The sequence below is a fragment of the Trichomonas vaginalis genome, chromosome II (genome assembly GCF_026262505.1).
Source record: "Trichomonas vaginalis G3 chromosome II, whole genome shotgun sequence".
Lineage (NCBI taxonomy): Eukaryota > Parabasalia > Trichomonadida > Trichomonadidae > Trichomonas > Trichomonas vaginalis.
Window position 1 is genome coordinate 18,488,609 of NC_067204.1, and position 26,537 is coordinate 18,515,145.

At 34.8% G+C, this 26,537-nt stretch overlaps 14 protein-coding genes and 2 pseudogenes across 16 annotated transcripts, besides 1 other annotated feature; 7 read left to right on the forward strand and 9 right to left on the reverse strand.

The window, feature by feature from the left end:
• Positions 1-26,537: part of a mobile genetic element that runs on past both edges of the window.
• Positions 9-1,066, forward strand: TVAGG3_0566770 (protein of unknown function, DUF4106 family; the record flags this gene model as incomplete). The annotated part of the gene is made up of 1 exon (XM_051238625.1): positions 9-1,066. A coding segment is annotated over one exon (1,058 nt), but the record flags the coding sequence as incomplete, so codon positions are not given.
• Positions 1,515-2,345, forward strand: TVAGG3_0566780 (protein of unknown function, DUF4106 family; the record flags this gene model as incomplete). Its single annotated transcript, XM_051238626.1, has 1 exon — positions 1,515-2,345. The coding sequence occupies one exon, from the start codon at positions 1,515-1,517 to the stop codon at positions 2,343-2,345; it is 831 nt and encodes a 276-aa protein (XP_051096450.1).
• Positions 2,720-3,667, forward strand: TVAGG3_0566790 (protein of unknown function, DUF4106 family; the record flags this gene model as incomplete). The annotated part of the gene is made up of 1 exon (XM_051238627.1): positions 2,720-3,667. A coding segment is annotated over one exon (948 nt), but the record flags the coding sequence as incomplete, so codon positions are not given.
• On the forward strand, positions 5,257-5,945 carry TVAGG3_0566800 (annotated as a pseudogene). Its single transcript has one exon. A coding segment is annotated over exon 1 (689 nt).
• TVAGG3_0566810 (uncharacterized protein) lies at positions 5,974-6,511 on the forward strand (the record flags this gene model as incomplete). Its single annotated transcript, XM_051238628.1, has 1 exon — positions 5,974-6,511. A coding segment is annotated over one exon (538 nt), but the record flags the coding sequence as incomplete, so codon positions are not given.
• Positions 9,618-10,397, reverse strand: TVAGG3_0566820 (KilA, N-terminal/APSES-type HTH, DNA-binding family; the record flags this gene model as incomplete). Its single annotated transcript, XM_051238629.1, has 1 exon — positions 9,618-10,397. The coding sequence occupies one exon, from the start codon at positions 10,395-10,397 to the stop codon at positions 9,618-9,620; it is 780 nt and encodes a 259-aa protein (XP_051096453.1).
• Positions 11,141-11,959, reverse strand: TVAGG3_0566830 (organellar and viral DNA polymerase type B; the record flags this gene model as incomplete). The annotated part of the gene is made up of 1 exon (XM_001291729.2): positions 11,141-11,959. A coding segment is annotated over one exon (819 nt), but the record flags the coding sequence as incomplete, so codon positions are not given.
• On the reverse strand, positions 12,481-13,341 carry TVAGG3_0566840 (uncharacterized protein; the record flags this gene model as incomplete). The annotated part of the gene is made up of 1 exon (XM_051238630.1): positions 12,481-13,341. The coding sequence occupies one exon, from the start codon at positions 13,339-13,341 to the stop codon at positions 12,481-12,483; it is 861 nt and encodes a 286-aa protein (XP_051096454.1).
• Positions 13,378-13,962, reverse strand: TVAGG3_0566850 (His-Me finger endonucleases family; the record flags this gene model as incomplete). The annotated part of the gene is made up of 1 exon (XM_051238631.1): positions 13,378-13,962. The coding sequence occupies one exon, from the start codon at positions 13,960-13,962 to the stop codon at positions 13,378-13,380; it is 585 nt and encodes a 194-aa protein (XP_051096455.1).
• Positions 14,004-16,157, reverse strand: TVAGG3_0566860 (DNA/RNA polymerases family; the record flags this gene model as incomplete). The annotated part of the gene is made up of 1 exon (XM_051238632.1): positions 14,004-16,157. The coding sequence occupies one exon, from the start codon at positions 16,155-16,157 to the stop codon at positions 14,004-14,006; it is 2,154 nt and encodes a 717-aa protein (XP_051096456.1).
• Positions 17,269-17,853, reverse strand: TVAGG3_0566870 (phage tail repeat-like family; the record flags this gene model as incomplete). The annotated part of the gene is made up of 1 exon (XM_051238633.1): positions 17,269-17,853. One exon carries the CDS (start codon positions 17,851-17,853, stop codon positions 17,269-17,271), a length of 585 nt encoding a protein of 194 aa, XP_051096457.1.
• TVAGG3_0566880 (uncharacterized protein) lies at positions 17,873-18,028 on the reverse strand (the record flags this gene model as incomplete). Its single annotated transcript, XM_051238634.1, has 1 exon — positions 17,873-18,028. The coding sequence occupies one exon, from the start codon at positions 18,026-18,028 to the stop codon at positions 17,873-17,875; it is 156 nt and encodes a 51-aa protein (XP_051096458.1).
• TVAGG3_0566890 (uncharacterized protein) lies at positions 18,048-18,449 on the reverse strand (the record flags this gene model as incomplete). The annotated part of the gene is made up of 1 exon (XM_051238635.1): positions 18,048-18,449. The coding sequence occupies one exon, from the start codon at positions 18,447-18,449 to the stop codon at positions 18,048-18,050; it is 402 nt and encodes a 133-aa protein (XP_051096459.1).
• On the forward strand, positions 18,466-19,425 carry TVAGG3_0566900 (uncharacterized protein; the record flags this gene model as incomplete). The annotated part of the gene is made up of 1 exon (XM_051238636.1): positions 18,466-19,425. The coding sequence occupies one exon, from the start codon at positions 18,466-18,468 to the stop codon at positions 19,423-19,425; it is 960 nt and encodes a 319-aa protein (XP_051096460.1).
• Positions 24,457-24,744, forward strand: TVAGG3_0566910 (KilA, N-terminal/APSES-type HTH, DNA-binding family; the record flags this gene model as incomplete). The annotated part of the gene is made up of 1 exon (XM_051238637.1): positions 24,457-24,744. One exon carries the CDS (start codon positions 24,457-24,459, stop codon positions 24,742-24,744), a length of 288 nt encoding a protein of 95 aa, XP_051096461.1.
• Positions 24,808-25,502, reverse strand: TVAGG3_0566920 (annotated as a pseudogene). Its single transcript has one exon. A coding segment is annotated over exon 1 (695 nt).

Here is a 26,537-nt window from a genome sequence, read left to right on the forward strand (position 1 = left end):
CACAAAATATGACGAAAATAACAGATGCAGCAACGAGACAGGCAGTTCAAAGTGCCTATGACGCCGTTAGAGCAACTGTTGTGAAAAGTCAAGAAAAAGAGTTACAACAGACCAAAACAGACCTAGTAAATGCTTTCTTAAGAACGAAAAGTCAGGTAGGACATTACGCTGCAGATGGAACATATGTGCCAGCTGGTGGAACTTATATACCACCAAACCCTCCAAGAGAAGCACCTGCACCAGGACTACCTAAAACATTTACATCGTCACATGGACACAGACACAGGCATGCACCAAAACCAACACAACAACCAGCACAACAACCACCTCCACAACCAGCACAACAACCACCTCCACAACCAGCACAACAACCACCTCCACAACCAGCACCACAACCAACAGTTCAAAACCCTGCACAACAACAACCACAAACAGAGCAAGGACATAAAAGAAGTAGAGAACAAGGAAACCAAGAATTCTTAAAAATGCTTAAAGAAGAGTGTGGTTTCCCAGATAGTATTGACTTTAGTGACAGATATAAAGAAGCTATTGGAAAGTTCAAGGGAGGAAATACTGACCCGAACCTATTTAGCTTTATGGCTCAGCACCAAAACGGATATAATCTCAAACCTGGAAAATACAAGCTCGCTAAGGGATATGATTTAATAGCATATCATCCAAATGACATGGATGAATTTACTCCGAGATATTTGATGTCAGAGCTAAATGACAATTCAACTTTCGTCATGAAACGCGTAAAAAATAGAGACGGAACGAAAGAACAAAAGCTTATGAATGCGGATGACGTAGATAGGGAAATTGTTGAAAACGGTCTCGGAATATATGAAATGCCAGCAGATGAGGTACAAGAAACTCCACAGGAAGAAGTTCAGATACAACCAGACATGGAAGAAATAGTTCAGCAACAACAGCTAGAAGAGCCTGAAGGAAACGAACAAGTCCTTCCTTTGGAAACTAACTTCACAGAACTAGATGAAGATTTGGAACAGCCGAAAAATCTTGACCCTCAACAAGAGTATGCGGAGAATATGGAATATTTCCAAGAGTCTAAAAAAAATTCGGCTGACATAGTAGAAGAATATCGAAAAATGTTTGCCGACATACAAAAGACTCCAACACCAGATGAAAATATTCAGCATAGAATGGAAGTACTGAAAGAAAATGTACACAAATACAACAACCCTTTTTACTTACGAGCATTTAACGTTCAATCTTCGGATGAACTCGGTGAAGATAAAAGGTTAAATTTCAAGAAAACATATAGAAATGAAACATTGTTTAAAGTTCATTCAGAACCTAACCAAGATGGAAACAAACCTACTTTTGTTTCTGCAGACGATGGAACTACAATGAGATGGGGTCATAAAGCTAATCCGGATAGGTGGTTCATAAACTTACAACCTCAATTCCAAGAAGTTGTAGACGCAATGGAAGTCAATGGTGAACCAGATATAGCTGGTATTTTAAGCGCGGCTTTAATGCCATTGAAAGATATGAAACATGCAGATATTTTGGACCAGTATGAAATGAACATGGCTGATGGAAATATAACACCTGACGTTCTAGAACATTTATCTCAAAGAACTACACAGAACCATAGAGATGGTATATTTGGTGAAGAGTTTAGAAAGAAAGTTATGGACAGAGAAGGAAGAGAACCTATTGTACATGACCTTGCAAACGAAAGTTTACAAAATGTCATAAAAACTTACTTTGCAGACAATGAACCGAGAAGGGATGAATATTTAAGAAAACTCAAATGGACAGTACCAAATGAAATGTTAGTATTGAAAAACATGTTCCTTGACAAAATAAAACCAACTACAGAAATAAACGACGCAAGACTGAAACATTGGGTAAAAGCTTTTCCATTCACAAAAGATATAGTTGGTAACATGGAAAGAAAACCAGAATGGCTACAAAAACATATATTTGGAAACGAGCATATTCCATATGGACAGGCACTGTTTGAAGAGCTTGAACCGGAAACTCAGGAAAGAGTCATGCAAACAATACGCGAAGACTCAAATACAGACTATGACAAACTCTTTCTAGGATATAGGTTACCTGAGATGGGCGACCAGAGCCAAAAGGCAAAAAGGACATGGGAAATTTACAACATACTAGGTGAACATGAGGCAAAGATGCAACAACTTGAAGCAGAGGGCAAGTTACCAAAGCGACACCAAAGAAGAAGAGTAGAACAAAGTGAAAGTAGTGAAGAACAAAGTGAAAGTAGTGGCAATGAAGGAAAAAGAAGAGTTAAAAACTCAGTCAGGAAGAAAGTAAAGCTTGGTCCACGTGGGTTCTATTATGACATATAAACCCAACTATTCTATATTTTTACCCATATGAAATGTACGCCGCTCAGAATATAACGCCAACAGTTTTGGATGCCATGAATGGAAATGTTTCCGAATGGTATAACGAATGCGACAATGCCATTAGAAGGTCAGAAATAGTTCCTGGAACTTACGAATATACAACTGCTGTTTCTTATGGAAACGTAGGTGAGTTTGGAGAAGGTTCTTCAACAACAGTAGATATTGCTTGCGACAGGTTTCATATAATTTCTATTGACAACTCTTTCTTATACGTGGAACAAGACATTGAAATAAAACCTTCTGCCAAGTTGTCTGACAAGAAAGGTTGCAATGGAATTTTCTATGTCGGATACCAATATGCTCCAGAAGTTTTCATGGGATATAAGATATATTCTAACTCTGACTTAGTTCAAACAGTAACATGGGCAAACTATGAATGGTTCGCTTTGAGAAACTCAGTACAACCACAAGCTAGAGAACAAACAGACCAGTATGCAACTATTGAGAAAATAAGAAGACTTGACCCTAACGTTCCAGGAGTTTATGTTAACCTTTCTGGACAAACTGCAGCAGCAGTAACCAAAGTAAAACTGAAACTTAGAGTTCCTTTGTCATCTTTCCTCATCTTCAGGTTTTTAAGATACTTGCCAAACTGGGCAGGAAAAATTTCTATTGAACTTACTCCAAGCAAAAATAACTTAGTCATTGCACCAACACAAGACCCATTCAGCATCGCTGTAGCTGGAACTGGTGGAGCCAAGTTCTGTGACTTTTGCAAAGACAAAGTTGACTTAGACTTTGGTTTCTCAAACCTCAACACTGAAGTAAACTATTATTTCAATGCTGCTGGAACTGCTTGGGACCCAGTTAAGTTCACATGCGAAAAGTTTGAATGCAAGAGAATAGAAAGCAGACTTGCAGTCTATATGTTGGACCCAGATATTTCAAATGCTTTAGCTGCCAAATATATTGCAGTTCCACTTATGTTCCCTATACACCAAATATCTGTCAAAGACTTTGCAGGTGAAGTTGGAAACCAAAGTGCTGACCCAGGTGCAAGAACAGATATTGCCTTAACAACTGCAATGAAACATGCAGATACTATGTTTGTACTGTTCAGACGAACTATAAATGACTATTCTTGTTTCTACAACCCCGGTATTAAATATCATATAAACATAGATGGCAAATACTATCCAAGAGAAGAATATTCTACAGTTGAGGATATGAGGTCATACAACTTGACATTAGATGCTATGAACTTTAACAACAACTTCACAACAACCATTAACCCTGAAATGCAAAGTTCTATTATGCCATATGTGAAAGTATGGACCATACAGGAGCTCAAAACACTCAATATACAAATGGAGACCGTTCAAACTTTTGGCTTGGCATTCCATTTGCTGACTCAGAAGACTTTATGGGTGGTATTTCAACTGTTGGTACAGTTCAAATACAATATACTGGTGACAGAGACGGTCCAGATGAACTGAGAGCAAAGAAGTTTACAAAACCAATAGCACTTTTCACGGAAGATGCTCTTTTGAAGATTCGTTCGATGAAACCTGCTGGGGCTCCTCAGATTGGTATAACGACAGCTTCCATCGAGCAGATTTTGGCAGCAGGTCAGTAAGTTGTTCTTGAACTGACTTCTCTCCGTCAAATATTGACAGTACGCCAGTTTTGACATAGTATTGTATTATAAACTTACCTTTAGAAATATCGGTCAGTTTTGTTGTTATATTTTTGTCTGCTTCAAGAATTTTCACCATCTCGGTTATACCAACTTTCTTTGCTTTATGAAAATATTTTGGTTCAGCAAAGACTGCTATTCTATAACATTTTCCATTGTTTGTGTAAAGAACTACTCTGTCAATGAACTTGTATTGTTTGTGTGTGTAAACTTTGTTCTGCTTCAATTCGAAGAGATACTCAAATACGTCCATCTTTTTATTCTAAGTAAAATGTCATTTCCGAAAAATAGAAGCGTAAGTGTTTCAAAAGGTTTAATGGCGTGGCAGACGTTGAAGTTAAATTCACCAACTCAAACAAACAGTCAAAGTGTTGTTGTCAATGTCAAAGAAAGAGATGTTGAAGTGGGGAAACCATACGAAGACGAAGATGGTATAACAATAGTTCCTGTAAAAGAACAACCAACATACCCTGAAGTTAGCAGAGAGACTTAAGTTCTGTTGCAGATATTCGAAACGACTACAAGCAACTTAAAGACAAACTTAAAACTCAGGAGAAGATTTGTCAAGCTTTAGGTCTAATGTTAAACTTGGTCGAACACAACCCTGTAAAAGTGAACTCATATGTCATCGCACCTCATGAAATTTTGAAAGAACTATTGAAACTTTTGACAGAGGCAGACGATATAAACATCAAAGAAATAGAACCCGACATTGCTTGCTGTGGTGTTTCATACAATGTCATTGACAAGATATACGTTATGAAAGGAGGTGAAACGTTGAACTTAAAATATAGTTTCCCAGACGTCATAAAAATATTTGACGACCACAACATTTCATTAAAGTTTGTTTGCTAAGTAAATGTCAAAACTTCTTGAAAGATGTTTGAAGAAAACAATATAGACTTTATTTCATGTAAAGGACTTTACACACTTTTGAACGATATGAAAGACCCTGTTTTGTTTGTTCGTGTAGACAAAGGAAAGTTCTATGTCTTTACAAATATTTGAACTTCTTAGACAGAGAACTTCAAGAAACGCCATGTGAAAGTTTAGATGAAGTTCTTCTCCACTTTCAGAAAAACTTTTAAATATATGTAAATGGCAGAAGACATAGTGGTTTATACTATTACGACTAAAAACCCTGAGTCATATAATTCTATAACAACAAACTTACAAAGTCCTCAAGGACGATATTGTAAACTGACCTTAAACACGATGACGACTAAAGCCTGTTTTGCTCTTTTGACACCAGAAGACTTTGTTGTTGTGAATGGTAAAAAATACTTCTTTGAAGATACTTACTCAGATATACCACCAACAGGTTTTGTTGACTTATTTAATACTTTAAGGACGGATGTAACATGTGCTGCAACTAGAGCAGGTTTCATTATGTTTGGATGTCCGACTGAGTTTAGTATAAACGATATGAGCTATAATACAAAACTTATATCTGGTTTTTACTACCAACAGTTTCCTATAACAGGAAAAGGTGTCATACAAGGAATGTCTATTCCATTGACTTTAAGTACACCTATTTATATATTGTTTCAAACTTAGGTTCAAAGTGCTATTCGAATGTTGACAGAAACTACTATGACCAAAAGATACTCATGCGTATAAACAACACTTTCTCTGCTGGTTTGCCTATTGTTCATTCGAATGCAGAGTTTTCAGCTTTAGTAAACTCAAACACTTTAGCAAACATAAACTTAACCTTAGTCGACGCAAACTTTGTTCCTGTAAAACTTTTATGTCCTATGTATTTGTCAATGACGGCAGAAAGTTTCGAATTGGAAGATGCAACTGGTGAAAGTATTGTACTACAAGAACAACTTCAACAACAAATAGCTCAAGAACAACAAATGGAACAAATGCAACAAATGGAACAACAAGCTCAAGAATAAAAAAATATTTTTTTTATTTTTATAAAAAATGTACAGAATAGACGTTTCAGATTTTTATGACTTCCAAGCCTTCAGAAATATGTGTCCATTTAGAGACTATAACAAAGCAGTCGAGAATTTGAAACGTTTAGTCATTTATGTCGACTCTGCCCCAGAATGTTATGTCATGAAAGAATGGGATGTAGTCTTTAACAAACCTAAAGCGACAATAGTTTCAGAACAAGAATGTAAACAGAAACTTAAGAAAATAAAAGTCGTACAAGTTGGTATGAAGATGTTAGATGCTTGGGATATCTTATTGTCAAAACTTGAAGATTTTTCAGTTCGTGGTATAAAGTTCTATACACCTTCTCCAAACTTCTATTCTATCTTCACTGGATATAAATACGAACAAGTAGAATGGAAAGAAAATGTTATAGAAGCTTGGTTAGACCATGTCAAAGAAATTATATGCAATGGAAACGAAAGAGTCTATGAGTATATCTTATGTTGGTTTGCAAACATCTTACAACATCCAAGTGCTAAAAATGAAACTGCTCTCATCATAATAGGAAAACAAGGAACAGGTAAGAACACTTTCTTTACAGATATTTTGTGCAAACTGTTAGAGGGCTATTCGAACCCTAATATGACAAACTTAGAAAACATCTGCGGTAAATTTAACTCTTCAATAGAGAATATGAAACTTATAGTATGTAACGAACTTCAAAGTATAGATACAACAAAGGTTTTAAACTCGGATGCTTTGAAGAGTCTTATAACAGACAAAGTTGGAGTTGTTGAAAGAAAATATAAAGACCAAAGAGTTTGTGAAAATGTTGCAAATTTCGTCATGGTTTCAAACAACGCCGTTCCGATGAAGTTAGAAAGTTCTGACAGAAGATATGTAGTTGTCAGAACGTCAGAAGCTCATATGCAAGATACAGAATATTTTGACGACTTAGCAGAAACTTTGACACCTAACTTTTACAACCACTTGTTCTCATATTTCATGACATTAGATATTTCAAAGTTCAATCCAAGACAAATTCCACATACCGAAGAGAGACAAACGTTGTTAGAAGCAAACAAGAGTGTATATGAACTGTTCATAGATGAAACTGACTTTGAGTGTTTAGATGAAAGGTCATTGTACGATTCGTATAAACAGTATTGTCAAGAGTATGGTTATATGACAGCGTCTAAACGAACATTCTTGGCAAATGTCAAAAGTCTTTTAGATGTTCAGAATGGTGTATATACAAAGAAAAATTTTTCTGAGTAAATTTTAAAAAAAATATTTTTTTATCCGATAGAAAAGATGACAAAATTCATCTCAGTCAACAAGTACATGTCAGGACTTAAAGAAGAACTAGACCCATTCACATATTTGAATGTTTACTTCTACCATTTTGAAAAGTCTTCATTTGACAAAGTTTGGAACATCGAACCAGTTAAGTTTGCTATTGTGACTAAAAATGGTGCGAAATTTGAAGACTTAGACATAGAAGGTTTGTTAACAGTCAAAGAAAGTTTTGACAGAAGGTTCTCAAACCTTAAAGAAGGCAAAGCATACAAACTTGTTATACCTTATGAACCAAAGAAAGCAGACGACTATGAAATATTATGAAGTCTAAGATAGTTGAAGTTCAAGGTAAATTGGGTAAAAAGATTTTAGAGTCTAAGCCAGTGTTTGCTCCTAAAGAGGAAGAGAACATTGACATTGACCCAGAAATGTTCTAAAAATAAAATTTTATTTTTACATGTCAAATTTCTTCTTCTCTGGCTCTGGTTCTTTCTTCTCTTCTTCTACTTTCTTTTCTTTCTTTTCTCTCTTCTTCTTCTCTGGTGGAGTTATGTCAAACTTCTCAGAACCATATTTTTGTAAAAGTGCTTTGTCATTTAATAGCTCTTCTATTCTGTCTTCTATTTCATTTTCAAGAACAGCGCATGTGTCTTCTTTGCATTCTAAGAAGTTTTGTTGGACTTCATCTCTCCAAGAGGCGTCATCTCTGTCAACAAGTCTGTCATTGACAAATTTTAAGACTTCTCTGCTTAACGTTTTATGGTTCTTGTCATATTCCCAGAAACAGAACTTTAGAACAAATTCACCTTTCTTGTTTACACTATGTAAGTTTTATGGTCGACAGATGTTTTGCTGTCGAAAAGCTTGTCTCGAATATAGATAGCGAAATCGCTAGACATTTCCTAAAAGATAAAAATTTTAATTTTTCTAAAAATATGTTAGAAAAAAAGTTTGCTGACATTGACAAGAAATTTGAGAATGTTTTAAAATAAGAACAAGAGGAAGTTGGAAAATGCTCAGATAAAACCCATACATGACAAGTTCTTATTTGCTCAGAATGGTATAACAGGTCTAATTGCACCGCCTGGGTCGGGTAAGACTTTCACTTATCTTAAAATGGCTGCACAACAACAAGAACTAGATGAGAAGAACCCATTCTATGAGTTAGTTGTCATTTGTAGTACTTCGGTCAATTTGACCAAACAGTCAATTCGTTCAAAGATATTATAAAAAAGTCTAAGTTAGTATGTATAAAAGACTCTGAGTTGTTAGATTGGATAAAGAAGTACCAAAGAAGAGTTTTGAAGTACAATGCTATAAATGAGTATGTCAATTCTAAGTTTAAAGACCCAAATGAGGAAATGCAGAGAATATTAGAGAAGAAACACTTCAGAAACAAACAGAAAAGATAGAATACATTTCGAAGAAATTGCAATCTTACGATTGGAAGACTTACCCTCACAGATGTCTTCTTATCTTAGATGACTTTGCTTCTCATCCTTTGTAAAGAACAGAGAACAAGACATGTGTCGAATTCTTAAGAAGCTCAGACACTTTAACATTTCAGTTGTCATTTGTGTACAGACAGCAAAGAGTTTAAGTAAGGATGTAAAGAGAATACTTACTGATATCATACTTTTCCCCGGATTGTCCGAAGACGATTTCAGGAACTTATGAAAGAGTCCATGGCAGGTAAGTTTGACAGACATGAACTATGGGAGAAGTACAAAGTCATACAAGACCCTCATACTTCTTTCAGAATTCATCATCTACGCAAACAAAGTTCAAATTGTAAAAAGTCAAGCGTAAAAATGTAAGTGTTTGAGTCTTAGTCTGTTGTGGTGCTGGGGCTGTCGGTTCTTCTGGCTTTGGAATGGACTCGGTTGGTGGTACGTCGGACATTGTCTTGAAACAATAAAAGACTTGTCTTGAAAAAGTAAAAGACTTGTCTTGAAACAATAAAAGACTTGTCTTGAAAAAGTAAAAGACTTGTCTTGAAAAAGTAAAAGACTTGTCTTGAAAAAGTAAAAGACTTGTCTTGAAAAAGTAAAAGACTTGTCTTGAAAAAGTACGGGTATCGTCTTCAATCAAGACCACTGTTCTCAAATTTGAGAACTTTACACCAAAAAATTTCTTGAAAAATAACGGGTCTTGTCTTGAAAAAGTAAAAGACTTGTCTTGAAAAAGTAAAAGACTTGTCTTGAAAAGTAAAAGACTTGTCTTGAAAAAGTAAAAGACTTGTCTTGAAAAAGTAAAAGACTTGTCTTGAAAAAGTAAAAGACTTGTCTTGAAACAATGACCGACATAGACCCAGCAGATGAGGCAATTTACCATCTAGTCCTACCTGAGCCATCTTTGGTGTCAAGCTTGAAAAATAAATGGTTCATTTACTCTTCTTCTTTGAAGTTATCGAAATACTCTGTTATCTTTTCCTTCAGTAGCGGCAAATCTTCTTTGAATGTAAGTATTGTACAACCTTTCATATCATAGTGTGTTTGAGGTAACGTATCTTGAACTATCTGTTTAACATCTTCATTTGGGGTCATTGAAATCGGTAAGTTTTCGCGATAGAACCAATTTCTGTCAGATTTGTAAATCTTAGCAAGGTCGTAAAAGCTTTTGTTGTTTCTTCTGACTAAATGCAACATAACCATATCTCTGTCTTCTTCATTTTCCATCTCTTCAGTGTAAATCATATACTTATAGTTCTTTTCCTTACCTTTTGGTACCGAACGTGGTATTCTTTTCTGTATGTTTTTGTCTTCTTTCATCATATCTTCTCTCTGCTTTGTACAAAGTTCGTCAAGTAGCATAAGTATGTAGATTGCATAACGAGGTGAAGCCCACATTGCTATTGAACTAGCTAGGAACTTATGAACATATATACCTTTTAGATGCGATGGTAAGTTTTGTCTGTCTTGGTACATCTTTTTAAGTTCTACATGTTCAAACTCACTGAGGAGTTCATGAGTGCTATTTAATTCAAACCAGTCTTGTGGTTTCTTGGTATCTGGAGCAAAACATGCTGTCAAAATACTTTGCATTTGGTACATGTCATCTTTGACCGAACGAATGAGACGTAACTGTTTGTTAAACTGTATGTACTCATATTCTTCATTTATGGCTTCATGAACGATAGCAGTTGTTGTGTTCTCTGTTGTTGTCATATCTGTCTTTACATACAAAATAAAAAAAAATATTTTATAAAAACTAACGCTATTTTTTTATCTTGTATAAAAGATATGATTTCAGGGATTTTTTTACGAAGTGTCAAAGTTCTCTTCGTCAAAAAAATACAGTTATATCATGAAATTTGGTCATTTTTTCACGATTTCAGGGATTTTTTTTACGAAGTGTCAAAGTTCTCTTCGTCAAAAAAATACAGTTATATCATGAAGTTTGGTCATTTTTTTCAGCAAAAATATATTTTAGGTGTCACCAGGTCCCTCGGTCCCTCGGTCCCTCGGTCAACTAACATCTTTTTGAAAATGGTGACAACATGACATTTTGACAACAACACAGGAAATAAACTTCTTCGTATATGTTTTGTCATGAAATTTGGTCATTTTACTCAGCAAAAATATATTTTATGTTAGCATGTTAGATCTAACACGTTTTCTAACCTCTTTTCTCACCTCTTGAATTTTGTATAAAAAGATATGATTTCAGGGATTTTTTTACGAAGTGTCAAAGTTCTCTTCGTCAAAAATAACAGTTATATAATGAAATTTGGTCATTTTACTCAGCAAAAATATATTTTATGTTAGCATGTTAGATCTAACACGTTTTCTAACCACTTTTCTAACATAACTATTTACAAGCGTTTTACATGGTATATGTTGCGATGGTTCATGACTTTAAACAGTTTTGTAGCTTCTATTTCTTCACGAAGGATATCAAAAGTTTTAACAATGCCGAATGTTTCTTTATATTTCTTCTTGACATCTGAAAGAAGGAAATCGTCAGCTGTTGGATAGTTTTTGTTCAGAAATGTCAACATGTCCATTTTATCTTCTGCTGGTTTCTCTGCTTCTTTCTTTAAGTCAGCATAGTCGTTTCGCATACGTTCTATCTCTTTGACGGAGTAGTTATATTTCCTCATTGCTGCTTTACATTTTGAACATTGTGGGTTCATTTTAGCATTGTACATTGAAATAAAACCAGCTAGAACAACTAAGGCGTCAATGGTTTTCTTTAACTCAAAAGTTGCGGGTTTTATCTGTTCGTTCCATACTTTACCTCTTTTATCTTTATCTCTTATCTGCCATACACATTTTGCAACTAACGAAACAAAGTTGTCGTAGGTCTTAAATTCTTCAGATTTGTATATGTCAGAGATGTTTTTATATACCATATCGCAGTCTTTGTCCATGACTTTGTGGTTGCAATGAAATCCAAGAAACTCATAGTTTACCTTACGTATGAACTTCTTGGTTTCTACTGAGTCAGTTGCTTTGACTTCTATTTCATCGAATTCTGGAATAGTAAGCTTTTGTTGTTGTATTTCAGGAAGTTTAGGTAGATGGTCAATAATATCCTGCATTTCATAAAGATATTCTTCATTTGTTTCATCTTTCGCACTACAGTCTAAAACTCCTTGGAGAAGTTCTTGCTTTATCTTCTGGATTTCTGTTTCGAAAGTATATGAAGAAGGAATGAAGCTTTTCATCTCTACTAACATTGAAGTTGGGTTCATGACTAACGAGTTTGGTGAAGTTGTTGCTAACATGTTCTTACAATAAAAATAAAAAATATTTTTTAAAAAAAAACTAACTTTATTTTTTATGTTTTTTATGAAAGTGTCAAAACTCAAGAGTTTTGTGTGTTTTCTACGATGTTAGAAAAGTGGTTAGAAAACGTGTTAGATCTAACATGCTAACATAAAATATATTTTTGCCGAAAAAAATGAGTTTTGGTTGAAAAAAACAGGTGGAGCCAAAAGTGGCTCGACCTCAAAACAAGCATTTTGTGAAGAATATACCAACCGCCAGAATGTCGATGGTTGCTTTTTATACAAAATTCAACAGGTGAAAAAAGAGGTGAGAAAAGAGGTGAGATCTAACATGCTAACATAAAATATATTTTTCAATACTTTTTCAGCACAAAACATATACGATGAAATCTATCTCCTGTGTTGTTGTCTAAATGTCATGTTGTCACACTTTTTCAGAGAAGTTAAAATGACCGAGGGACCGAGGGACCTGGTGACGTAGTGACACCTAAAACCATCTAACCTAAACATCTCATTTTTCAATACTTTTTCAGCACTTTTCCGTAGTTGTATATGAAAGACAATTCGAGATAAAAGTCATAGTACAATGGTATTATATGCTGCACACCGTTTGTTGTGAACCAGACTTGAAAGTCAGAGAAACTGTTACTAGGTGGTTCGTAGAATTTAGAAGCAAAGTCATAAAAGTCCTTACCGATACAAAGAAAACTGTTGTTGCTTGAACTGAAACTTGCATGACACATGACATTTTGAGGATCGAACACGTTTCTATAAACTGTCAAATCTGCTGGTGGGAGTATAAATTTAAAAGGACCGTCAGGTGGTAATGGTTCGTTCTGGTTTAGTAACCGAAGAAATTGTGCCCAAGAACGTTTGTCTACTTTCCAAAATAAAAACTGAGTATCTCTTGGAGGGTTAATTTCAATCTTTTGAAATGAAACGGTGGAGTTCATCTTGTCATATTCTAGTTTCAGATAGTATGTTCCATTTAGTAAAGAGTCGTATTTTTCTTGAAATTCCCAATAGTATTTGTTTATTTGAGTTTGAAAGTCATTTAGAGTCTTCTCAAGACTTTCGTCTGAACGAACTGTAAAGATTCTCATTTCGTCAAATCTGTCTATTAGACCATCAGAACCTTTATACTGCCCACGAAAATATACTGCGAACATAAATGCGTTAGTTCTATTTGAAAACAAAACTCTTCTAAATCCTATTGCCTTTGCATCTGAAGGACTTTGAAGCCAACGAATTGGATAGTCAAACCTGTATACTCGGGATGAAATTTCTTCATCTGAAATAGTCCTACCAGCATTTGTATAGATATAGTCTAACGGTTTTGTATCTACTACGTTTGTTCTTTGTTTTTCAACCTGAAGCATTTTATATATGTAAAAATATACTGTTTTAAAAACGTTTTAAAATGGTATGCCATATAGCTTCTTGAATTTGTTAAGAAGTATTTTAACGTATTTTCCATCTGTATCTCTAGCGTTTACATAAGCATAGCCTTCCTTAGTAAAATATACTTGTAATTTCCTATAGTTTACGCCGGTATAAAAGTAGAAAGAGTCTTGTTCTTCGCTATAGTAGTAAAACTCAAACGTATGCTTGCCATAGTCTGTAATTTCAATTGCTTCATCTTCTAGTTCGTCGACAAATTCGAATACTATATCTCCAAATTTGCTTTTGTTCTTACTGTTTTCAGAACAAGTAACCCAACGTAAGTTTTCAAGTCTATTGTCGTTTCTTATACGGTTTATATGGTCTACAAAAGGTAAATTGTTAGGATTCGGTATAAAATGAGTTGCAATGACAACATGTTTAAAATAGTTTTTTCCACCCACATTCATAGTAGTATATCCGTCATTTCCCTCCCATTCGCTTAAAACTCTTTTTGTCTTTTTGTTTCTGACTTCAAATGACTCACAACAGTGAATTTCATATTTCTCATCTAACAAACAAGTTTCCCAACGGTCTTCTCCAACAAACTCAGCGTACATTTCAAATAAAATAAAAAAAAATATTTTTTTGAAAAAATGTTTTATTTCATGCAATGTTTAACTATTTCACCATCTTCTTTAACACCCCAATATTTCCTTTTCGATATTACATGAACTTCGGAAAATACCTTGTCTAGCTTAAAAAGGCCCATTTTCTCTCCGACCATACCCATTTCAATGAGTTTGTTGTACCCTTCCTCGTTCGTCATGAGTGCATCGATGTTCTCATAGTATACCACAATTTTCGATTTAACCTCTGAGAAAAATTTGTTGTAGTTGTCAAGGACTGCTTTTGCGAACTGAGGATAAGACCAATGTTCGACAATAGGTTTTACTGTGGTTACTAAGCCACATTGACCTTCGGTGAACTCGTATTTCAAAACAAAAGGGGAGAACCTTTCAACAAAGTTGTCGACCTTCTCATAGTGTTTACTCTTCATCTTTTGAGGTTTTTTAATGGAATATCCCCATGTCGAATTCATAAGCAATTTGAGTGTCATTGCAAGTTTGGGGTTTGAAGCTTTCCTAATATCATAGAGTTGTTGTATGACTTTTCCAACTGTATAGTTCTTTCCCGGGAACTCACCATCTTCGTTTGGAATTCCAGTCGGGATATATTGGACAAACCTCATGTACGCAGCGTTAAGGTCGACATAGTATATCTTTTCATATGAGTCGAACTTATCGCAACCAATCGGCCCAGTTCGTGGAAATTCAAGTGAGTCTCTTATCTTCTGAGAAACTTCTCCTGTTATCTCATAAACATCGTCAAAGCAACCTGTTTCATATAAAACTTTCTGAGCTAACTCAGATGCTCTCCAATACAATTTGACGTCGATTGGATGCCTCAAATGAAGTTTGTTTATAGCATCTTGAAGTTCTTGCAACCTCATTGGAAGTTCTTCTGGTTCAGGTTGGTATCCGAACAATCCAACCCCTTTTGGAGCTGTGTACTTCTTTTGTGCTATAACTTTGTCTGGAACAACTTTTGGTCTTACCAACAATGAAAAGTTTGTTTCATCTTTTGGTACAAAAGTTTCTGTCAGCTTGTCATCTGGAATTGGTTCCAACAAGCCTTTCTCGAAAAGAATGTTAACAGCTCTGACAATGTTGCATTTGCCCTTTCCGAACAATGGGTTTGTAAGACTTTCGTTCAACATGAAGTGGTTGTGGACAAGTACAATCTTCAACCATGGTAATTTGAAGTCAACAACATAGTCGTCATGTGAAGAACCTTTCTCAGTCGGAATGTTGACTCGGATATTCACATTTGCCAACGGTGCAACTTTTGACAATTGACCTCTAAGAATGTACCTTGTTTTCACACATGACTCAAGATACTTCATTTTCTCATCTGTAACAAGACCGGAGTTCCTGAGACATGTAAGAATACAAGGTTCATTGACAATTTTTTCAATTGAATTGTAAATTCCATACCTTGTTAAGTCAATGTCAGACTTGTTTATGAACGGGAAATACCCAGCATGTTGTCTGACTGCTTGAGGGTTAGGTTGGTACCATTCAAACTTCACGCTTGCAATCCCTTCAATTGCATTTAAGATGTCGGAGTCGGAGTCAAACATTTGTTCTCTCTTTGTAGTCTTGAAAGCGTCAAGAAGTTGTGCGGCTGTTTGTTCATTGCCATGTGAGTAGTATATATGACCATCTAAATCTGTTACGGTTAGTCTGAGATTGTATCCTTTCTTATTTCCGTCTTGTATGGCAGCAAGTACACCCATGAAGCCTTCTTTGTTCTTTCCTTCGTCAAAGTTTACTGTAAAGGTTCTACCAGAAGTAATTTTACTTCTAACCTCACGATACTTTTCATATGCATATCTTGTTCTTTCCATGGGAGCATGACCATCCTCTGCACTACCTTTTTTCCTTCTCAAAGGATGCAATTGTTCGTCATGTTTCCAGTAGAACCTGGCAAAGCCGTCGTGTCCTTCAACTTGAGGCTCAGTAACATTGAAAGGCATGTTCATAAGACATTCTTCTTCTAACCTCTCAAGTCTGTTTGGATAATTTGTGCGCGCTGTTTCCAAGTCCATCTCATAGGTCAGACCAGCCAGTTTGTCATAGACTTTTATTGGCTTTCCCTTCCTATATTTAAACTTCTTTGAAACTCTCCAACCATATCTTTCTAACTCTGCTTTTATTCTAGCAGATTTTCTATCTATTCTATACGGGGGCATTTTTTATAAAAATAAAAAAAATATACTGTTTTAAAATGGTATGCCATATAGCTTCTTGAATTTGTTAAGACGTATATGAACGTATTTTCCATCTGTATCTCTAGTGTTTACATAAGCATAGCCTTCCTTAGTAAAACATACTTGTAATTTCCTATAGCTTACGCCGGTATAAAAGTAGAAAGAGTCTTGTTCTTCGCTATAGTAGTAAAACTCAAACGTATGCTCGCCATAGTCTGTAATTTCAATTGCTTCATCTTCTAGTTCGTCGACAAATTCGAATACAATATCTCGAAATTTGCTTTTGTTCTTATTGTTTTCAGAACAAGTAACCCAACGTAAGTTTTCAAGTCTATTGTCGTTTCTTATATGGTTTATATGGTCTACAAAAGGTAAATTGTTAGGGTTCGGTATAAAATGAGTTGCAATGACAACATGTTTAGGATAGTGTTTTCCACTCATCTTCATAGTAGTATATCCGTCATTTCGCTCCCATTCGCTTAAAACTCTTTTTGTCTTTTTTTTTCTGACTTCAAATGACTCACAACAGTGAATTTCATATTTCTCATCTAACAAACAAGTTTCCCAACGGTCTTCTCCAACAAACTCAGCGTACATTTCAAATAAAATAAAAAAATGTTTTTTTGAAAAAAATGTTTTGTTTTAAATGGTATGCCATTTCATATTTCTCATCTAATTTCTCATGAACTTTCTTCATCTAATTTCTCATGAACTTTCTTCATCTAATTTCTCATGAACTTCTTCATCTAATTTCTCATGAACTTTCTTCATCTAATTTCTCATGAACTTTCTTCATCTAATTTCTCATGAACTTTCTTCATCTAATTTCTCATGAACTTCTTCATCTAATTTCTCATGAACTTTCTTCATCTAATTTCTCATGAACTTTCTTCATCTAATTTCTCATGAACTTTCTTCATCTAATTTCTCATGAACTTTCTTCATCTAATTTCTCATGAACTTTCTTCATCTAATTTCTCATGAACTTTCTTCATCTAATTTCTCATGAACTTTCTTCATCTATGTCTTCCCAACGGTCTTTTCCGGCAGACTCAGCGTACATTTCAAATAAAAATAAAAAAATGTTTTTCCTTTACTTTACGTAACCACCTGCTGCCAAAAGTCTTTGACGCCAACCCATACCAGCTAATGAAGGTTGACTTGGTTTAGTTTGAAAACTAACCTTTGGTTTTGGTTTTTCTTCAGTTTTTGGTTTTTCTTCTTCTATTGGTTTTTCGTCACTTTTCGGTTCATCTGACTTTACTTCACTTGCAGGTATGGTTGTGTCGTCAACATCTTCATAAATATCATATGCCATCTGTTTCTGTTTTCCTTTCAACTTTTTGTGTTTGTTGTAAAGTTTAGAATATTTCGACTCTAAGTCAATGAGATGTTCTATAATGAACTGTTGGTCAGTGAAGTAAACTTTTCCATCTGTTGTCTCATAAACTCCTTCAGACTTCAATATTTTATTTGTGAGAGTCTGTTTCTTTTTTGAGATACTTGCCGTTCCATTTTTATGAAAAGTGACTTTGTAGTTAGGGTTTGTATTTCCAGACCTCACACTTTCTATTATTGAATTTTTCTCTTCATCTGTAAGTTCTTTGACAGGTTTTGACAATGGTTCTGAACTTTTTGTTTGTGGTGTCAAATCTACCGTTTCAACTTCTTCGGTCATTTCATCTCAGTAAAAAATTTTAGTTTGTTTTGTTTTCAACTGGTTGTTTAGGTTTTTTAAGTCGGTCTAAAACTTCCTGAGGTATAGGAAGAACTTGACAAACACGTGGTTGTGTAACTGCTGGAAGCCGACAAATCCATCTTGAGCCCATTTGTCTCAATGCTGTATTGTTCATTTCATCTCAGTAAAAAAATTTACATTCCCCACGTTTGAGGCGGTTGAGGTTGGTTGTTGTTTACCCACTGTTGTGCATGGTTATATCCTCTGTTAAAGAATCTTTCACCTTGGTCCATGTAGTGTCCTGCTTGGTTATAGTAGTCATTTGCTTTGTTATAGTAGTTTCCTGCTTGTCTTCCTACATTGTCCATCCATCCTTGAACTTTTCCTCTTGTTTCAGGATTTGGAATAAGATTTGCTGCATCTCGTGCTACCTCCCAACCTTTCTGTACGGTTTGTATAATAGGTTGTGCTTTCTCTTTCAGTATACCTAATGTACTCAAAATCTTCCTTCCAATTCCAAATGCACCTCTGGCTATTGTTCCCACTGCGGGTAAAAATCTAGATGCAACTCCTGCTAACGCACCAAATAAACCCATTTCTTATAGGATAAAAATGACGAATCCAAACAAGGACCCGTATGTTTCTAAAGCAACAAAGAAAGCACTCATGGTAAAAATCTTTAGTTCAACACCAAATGCTTGGTTTATGGATATCTTGGAAAACATTCCGAGGTATAGAGAAGATGGACCACCATACTGGCTAATATTTGTTGGTCAAAACACAAGATACTGTGAAGCCATACCATTACAGTCCAAAAATATTTTAGATGTGAAAACTGCTTTGACAATATTTGTTGACAAATACCATCCAACAAAACTGACATCTGACTGTGAAAGTTCTTTCAAATCAGACGATATTAAAAACTATCTGCGTTCAAAAAATGTAAACCAATATTTCATTGTCGACCAAAACCATTCTGCTCTTGGTGTCATTGACAGTTGTATAAAAATCTTAAGAGACTTAAACCAACCACAAGGTGGTGAGGTAGATGAAATGTCATATGACGACAAGTATAGACATTTCTCCATGGCAAAGATGAGACAAGTTTTAAATATTTACAATACCCGTAAACAAAAAGGTTTGGGAAACCACTCCCCCGAAGAAATGAAAAACAACCCTGACTTAGAGAAAGACTATATATTTAATAGTTTAGTCAAAAGAGACAAACAAGAAAGAATGCCAGGCTTCAAACTTAAGAAAGGTGACAAAGTAAAAATAGAAATACCTAAACGCGACCCATATGAAAATACTATTGACTATGACAACAATGGGAACTCGACAGGTACTCGCATTCGTGTTCGTAAAAATAGAAGAAAGTATACAAGAGAATATTATGAAGTTTTAGGCAAACATGGCAAAATGTACAGACTGCAAGCAGAAGATAAAACTACTATTGTCAGACCTCGTTTCAAACTTGTTAAGGTTCAAGGTGGTATACTTTCAAAGACAGTTCCTAACAAATATAAGACAACTCCTGACGAATATGCTAAAGAAGTTGAAAATGACGACTAAGCAATTCTATACCATGCGTAAACTGTCATGTAAAGTGGCATGTAGTCTTTACTCTGTCCCGTTGTTTGCGTATATCCTGAAACGCGATGTGTATGGTCTCCTTCTCCCTGAGTGTCATCCCAGTAACAATTTATAGCAAACTTAACGTCGTCTTTAACATCATATCCTTTACCTTTTGTCATTCCTGTCCAATCCCAATATCTATGCTTATGCCAACCTTCTCGAGATGTAGTTAAACTTACGTAGTGACTATGCGCAGGTAGGTTTTCACCTGAAATCGTTTTACTTCCACCTGTTTCCTTTGAAGAGTTTGCACAATACAAAAACCTGTCGACTATTTGTTCCCATGCACCAACACCAAACATTGCTTGAGGACCTCTTGCTTCCATTGACGTGTAAATAGAACCTACTGGGTTCATGAAATCAAACATATGAGATATTATAGGATTGTCTCTTTTGAACTTAAAATATAGTGCAACCATTTCAGGTTTCTTCTGGTTTGTGTCAGAATATTTTTTATAATATAATCTTATGTTTTCAGGGTAGGTAAAGTCTTGACTATAATATTTATTTCTGTCATCTGTATAATAGTATACTATTCTCGTTTTTTCTATTGCATTATATCTTTTATATCTATAAAAATCTAAATAGAATGTTTGCTTTTTTGGGTCTGCGTGTAGTGTTCTGACGTCAACACCATAGTCATAATAGTATGGTGCTGGAGCTGGGTCAGGCAATGTCATATCTGCCATTTCATAAACTCTTAAATATTTCTTTTGTTCGTCTCCATAGAAGTTTAAGTAGCAGTTGTTGTCTAATGGAACTTTAACTTGTGTACCATCGTTCTTTTTATAGCTTACATACATTTCATTGTTATTTTTCGGAATGAGTTTACACCGTATACCATTTCTTAAAGACTGTACAAACTCCCATCTAAAATATTTGTTTTCTTCATAGATAGAAAAGTCACCAACAATAGTTTCAATATTTTTTGTTGTTCCAACTAAACTTTGGTATATTTCATTGACATATGTTTTATCTGCTTTTGTCTCTAATGTTTCTTGTAAGTTTGTTATATTTGCAATGGTATGTGTATGTCCAACGGCACTTTTACTGTTTAAGGTTTCTTGTAAGTTTGTTATATTTGCAATGGTATGTGTATGTCCAACGGCACTTTTACTGTTTAAGGTTTCTTGTAAGTTTGTTATATTTGCAATGGTATGTGTATGTCCAACGGCACTTTTACTGTTTAAGGTTTCTTGTAAGTTTGCAATATTTGCAATGGTATGTGTATGAGTCTTTTTAGAATATTCGTTTTCAGCTCTTGTCACTTCACTTGACATTTTATTGTCAACATATGTTTTGTCTGCTAGTTCAGGATGAGTATGTTCTTTCGTTGCATATGTTGCATCTGCTCTGTCATGTTCTTCTTGAACTTTTTCAATGACATACTCTTTGTCAGCTTTGTTGTCAACATCTGCTTTCAAAAGAAGTTCATCTATAGGTTTCTCGTTTAAAGTTCCTTTTGTTGGATTTATACAAACAGTATGGTTCTTACTGTCTTGAAACAGAAACTCGTCTGTCAATGGGTTTAATGTCAGTTTTAAGTTTCCTTCTTTCAATGACTCAGATATCTTAGAATAGTTTGAAAAGTTTGTTGTGTTCTTATTTAGAGCTTGTATAATGAGTTGTCGGTTGTGTTTGTATTTCTCTCATAGACGCTGTTTCTTTCGACATTTTTATTCTAGATAAAATATGCTTTCAATAGAAAAGAAAATTCAGAGTTGCTACAACTAAACCATTAGATGAACTTTTTACGAATGTCGGTCAAAAGTTTTGAGACAGATACCGTAAAGCATGAAGGCTATCGTTTTGACTACCCGTTAAGATGGCTAAGAGACCCATCCGTCACAAAAGCTATTGGCTTTCGTAGAATGAAGTTCATTTTCAGAAGCCATACATGGTTTCCCATTTACGGTCGCTTTTGAAGTTCGATACTATAACAAAGAAAAACGTACGTATGAGAAATTTGAACAGGGAAAACTTTTACAAGTGAATTTGCTTGTAAACTTAGAAACAACTCTTCAAGCTTTTCAAGAAAAAAATAAACGATATCTATCTCGAATATGCAAAACAGTACAACATTGACGAAGGAGAGTACCATCTCGATATGTTTATGACAGGAAAAATGCAACTGTTAAAATCAATAGAATAGAAGACCTTGGAGAAGACGTTTATATTTCTACAAAATATAACAACTTGGCATGGTATAGATTTTTTGAGGATGTTAAATCAGCCTGCAGAATATCCAGTACACCCGAACTTTTATGAAGTCGAAAAACCCTAATGGAACATATGAAATGTTTTCGACTCAGATGCTATTATCGTTTCATGCTTCATTTCTGGTGCACAAAACTCTTTTTTTATGCTTGGCAAATGACTTTTACGAAAAACCTACAAAGCTATATGAACCGCCGAGTGGAAGTATTTCAGACTTTCAAGTATGGTTTACAACAGATGGAAGAAAGAGAATAGTTCCATTATACCATGCGTTTTACTTAGAACTTAGTTTCATATACAACTACTATCGAACGGTAAAAATATAATTTTAATACGGTTGAGGTGTTGGATTTGGTTGCCAACTTGACTGTGGTGCAGGTTCAGGCTGTTGTATAACAGGAGCTTGTTCTTCTGGTTCAGGGTCTTTAGGTATAATACCAACGAACTGACCTACTCTTTTACCAATATTTTTGACTCCGTTCCAAATTCCTCTTCCTACGGTTTTTATTCCATTCCATATACCTCTTCCAACATTTCGAAAGAAGTTTCCTATTCTTCCAAAGAAACCCATTTTACTATATGTAAAAATCTAATGTCCACCTAGTCTCTTACGTTTCCTTCTGAGTTCCATTGCATTCTTTAACTGGAGCTCATACATTCTATTTCTCCTCTGGTAGAAAACATACTCTGGGTCAACTCCTGTGTTCGCGTCATCTGCATAGAGTTGTTTATATCCCACTTCAGGGTTTGTATAAAACTCTTTCCATCTCATATTTGCATACCATGGTGGTAAGCCTAACGCAGCGTCATTTGACATGGCAGTTTGCATTTGTACATCTGTTGGCACTTGACCATAGTTTGCCATTGCAGTTGTATTCTAACTTCATTTGGAATATTCTCTGGGTTTGGTTGTCCAGGTTGCTGTGCATTCGCTAAGTTCTGTGCGTCCATTTTAATATTAGATAAAAATATCTCTTACGAGTACTATGCTGAACATTTGCTGGTATTGGTTCATCTTCATATTCTCTGTACCTTTCTGCCACGTCAAATAAGTAAATGACACAATGGAAAAAACCTAAAACAAGTAGTCCTATTTCAAACCACATTTACTTACCAATAAAATTTCTTTGTTATGACACTTTTTCCGGTTTATAGGACCTCTCTCATATTCTATCTTATCGTATCTAAAATCATAGTCATGTATATCCTCTAACCATCTCATGACACTTTCCAAACCACTTTTATCGGATGTAAAGTAAAAGCATGGATGGTTATGTAAAACGTCTAAAGTTTCTAAAGAGTCTCTCAAAGTCCAGTCTACTTGGTATTGAAAATCATATGTGTTATAGAACGGCGGGTCTACTATAAAGAAAACATTTTCCTTGTCTTTAAATTTTTCATACAACTCTGTCCAATGACATCTCACAAACTCTATACCCTCAGTATATTTTTCTATGTTCTCTTTGAAAACCTTTGTATAGTTAAGATATAAAACGTTTGACATAAGTGTTTCAATGTCATGAACTCTTATAGAACCACTATACAATAGTCTAGAAGATATACTATCCCAGTCAATATACTCTGCTTTTTTCAAAACCTCTCTGACAGTATTTTTTTTATCTAATGGTATACGTTCCATCTTGCCTATAGGTATCTTTTCTTTTAACTCACTCAATATTTTGTTTGTGTCTGGTATATGTTTGAGACGGTTCATATAGTTGTCGAAGTCATTGCATATAATCTTTGAGTCAGGAAATACAGTATGGCACAAATGAGATATATAGAAACTTCCACCGAACAAATCTACAAATGTTAGACCATTCGGTAGTTTCTTAAGTTCTCTCAATAGAATATCTTTACATCTACTCTTATTTCCAAAGAAGGGTAACGGTGGTTTTGTAAAATTCATTTTATATACAATAAAAATGTTTTTACCCTGAAAAGTGACAGAAAAGTGACAAAACATGAAAACTACTTGGTTCAGGTCTTGTCGGTTTTGTAAAATAACCATCCTATCTTGTTAAGACTTCCTGGACTGTTGTCAAAATGTCATGTTGTCTCATTTTTTCAGAGAAGTTCGTTTAACCGAGGGACCGAGGGACCGAGGGACCTGGTGTTATACTAAACATCTTCAGGGGGCTAGAGGGGCGCAGCCCTGGAAGCCCCAGTACCTTTTTTTTTTTTTTTTTTTTTTTTTTTTTTTTTCAAGACAAATCTTGTCCTGATTCAGAACAAGACTTGCACTTTTTAGTCAGTTTTTCTTGTAAAGTTCTCAAATTTGAGAACAATTGTCCTGATTCAAGACAAGTCTTGTATTTTTTCAGAACAAGTCTTGTATTTTTTCAAGACAAATCTTGTCCTGATTCAAGACAAGTCTTGCACTTTTTCAGGAAATCCTATCGTCCAACTTTACAAATGTCACTTTTTCAACATGATTGCATTTTGGTCGGGGGACAACTTTCTCTCAATTTTGTCACTTTTTCTATCGTTGTGTTTTGTCACTTTTCCCTCAGGGTGTGTGTCAGAAAATATACAAAATCTTTATAGCCTCGTATCTCCTTCAATTCTTGACGGTTTGACATGTATGACACACCATTCGATTCAGAATTTTGTGCTGAATCTTATGGACTTCATTTGTTCGTGACTTCTTTTCACATATGTAACCATGAATTTTTAACATTTCCTTAAGACAGAAAAAATAAAGTTAGTTTTTTATAAAATATTTTTTTATCCTGTATATAAGAAACAGTAATGTCAACAACAGAGAACACAACAACTGCTATCGTTCATGAAACCATAAATGAAGAATACGAGTGGGTTCAGTTTAACAAACAGTTACGTCTCATTCGTTCAGTCAAAGACGATATGTACCAAATGCAAAGTATTTTGAATGCTCTTCGTTCTACAAAGCAAGCATATCATTGGTTTGAAAACCAACAGACAAAAGAACTTTTAGAAGAATTTCCTCATATGCTTGCTTCCCTCGGAAAACCGAGGGAAGAGATTCCGTACGAAAATCGCAAGACTTACCGCTACTGAAGGAAAAAATAACAGAGTATTTTGACAACTTCAAACAAGCAGAGTAAATGAACTCTTTATTTTTCAAGCTTGACTTTTTACAATTTGAACTTTGTTTGCGTAGATATGAATTCTGAAAGAAGTATGAGGGTCTTGTATGACTTTGTACTTCTCCCATAGTTCATGTCTGTCAAACTTACCTGCCATGGACTCTTTCATAAGTTCCATGAAATCGTCTTCGGACAATCCGGGGAAAAGTATAATGTCAGTAAGTATTCTTTTAACATCCTTACTTAAACTCTTGGCTGTCTGTACACATATTACGACTGAAATGTTAAAGTGTCTGAGCTTCTTAAGAATTCGACACATGTCTTGTTCTCTATTCTTTAACAAAGGATGAGAGGCGAAATCATCTAAGATAAGAAGACATCTGTGAGGGTAAGTCTTCCAATCGTAAGATTGCAATTTCTTCGAAATGTATTCTATCTCTTTCTGTTTGTTTCTGAAGTGTTTCTTCTCTAATATTCTCTGCATTTCCTCATTTGGGTCTTTAAACTTCGAATTGACATACTCATTTATAGCATTATACTTCAAAACTCTCTTTGGTACTTCTTTATCCAATCTAACAACTCAGTATCCTTTATACATACTAACTTAGACTTCTTTATAATATCTTTGAACGAATTGACGGTTTGGTCAAATTGACCCGAAGTACTACAAATGACTACTAACTCATAGAATGGGTTCTTCTCATCTAGTTCTTGTTGTTGTGCAGCCATTTTAAGATAAGTGAAAGTCTTACCAGACCCAGGTGGTGCAATTAGACCTGTTATACCATTCTGAGCAAATAAGAACTTGTCATGTATGGGTTTATCTGAGCATTTTCCAACTTCCTCTTGTTCTTATTTAAAACATTCTCAAATTTCTTGTCAATGTCAGCAAACTTTTTTTCTAACATATTTTTAGAAAAATTAAAATTTTTATCTTTTAGAAAATGTCTAGCGATTTCGCTATCTATATTCGAGACAAGCTTTTCGACAGCAAAACATCTGTCGACCATAAAATCTTACATAGTGTAAACAAGAAAGGGGAATTTGTTCTAAAGTTCTGTTTCTGGGAATATGACAAGAACCATAAAACATTAAGCAGAGCAGTCTTAAATTTGTCAATGACAGACTTGTTGACAGAGATGACGCCGATTGGAGAGATGAAGTCCAACAAAACTTCTTTAGAATGCAAAGAAGACACATGCGCTGTTCTTGAAGATGAAATAGAAAACAGAATAGAAGAGCTATTAAATGACAAAGCACTTTTACAAAATATGGTTCTGAGAAGTTTGACATAACTCCACCAGAAAAGAAGAGAAGAAAAGAAAGAAAGAAAGAAAAGAAAGTAGAAGAAGAGAAAGAAGAACCAGAGCCAGAGAAAAAGAAATTTGACATGTAAAAATAAAATTTTATTTTTAGAACATTTCTGGGTCAATGTCAATGTTCTCTTCCTCTTTAGGAGCAAACACTGCTTAGACTCTAAAATCTTTTTACCCAATTTACCTTGAACTTCTACAACTTAGACTCATAATATTCATAGTCGTCTGTCTTTCTTTGGTTCATAAGGTATAACAAGTTTGTATGCTTTGCCTTCTTTAAGGTTTGAGAACCTTCTGTCAAAATTTCTTTGACTGTAACAAACCTTCTATGTCTAAGTCTTCAAATTTCGCACCATTTTTAGTCACAATAGCAAACTTAACTGGTTCGATGTTCCAAACTTTGCTGAATGAAGACTTTTCAAAATGGTAGAAGTAAACATTCAAATAT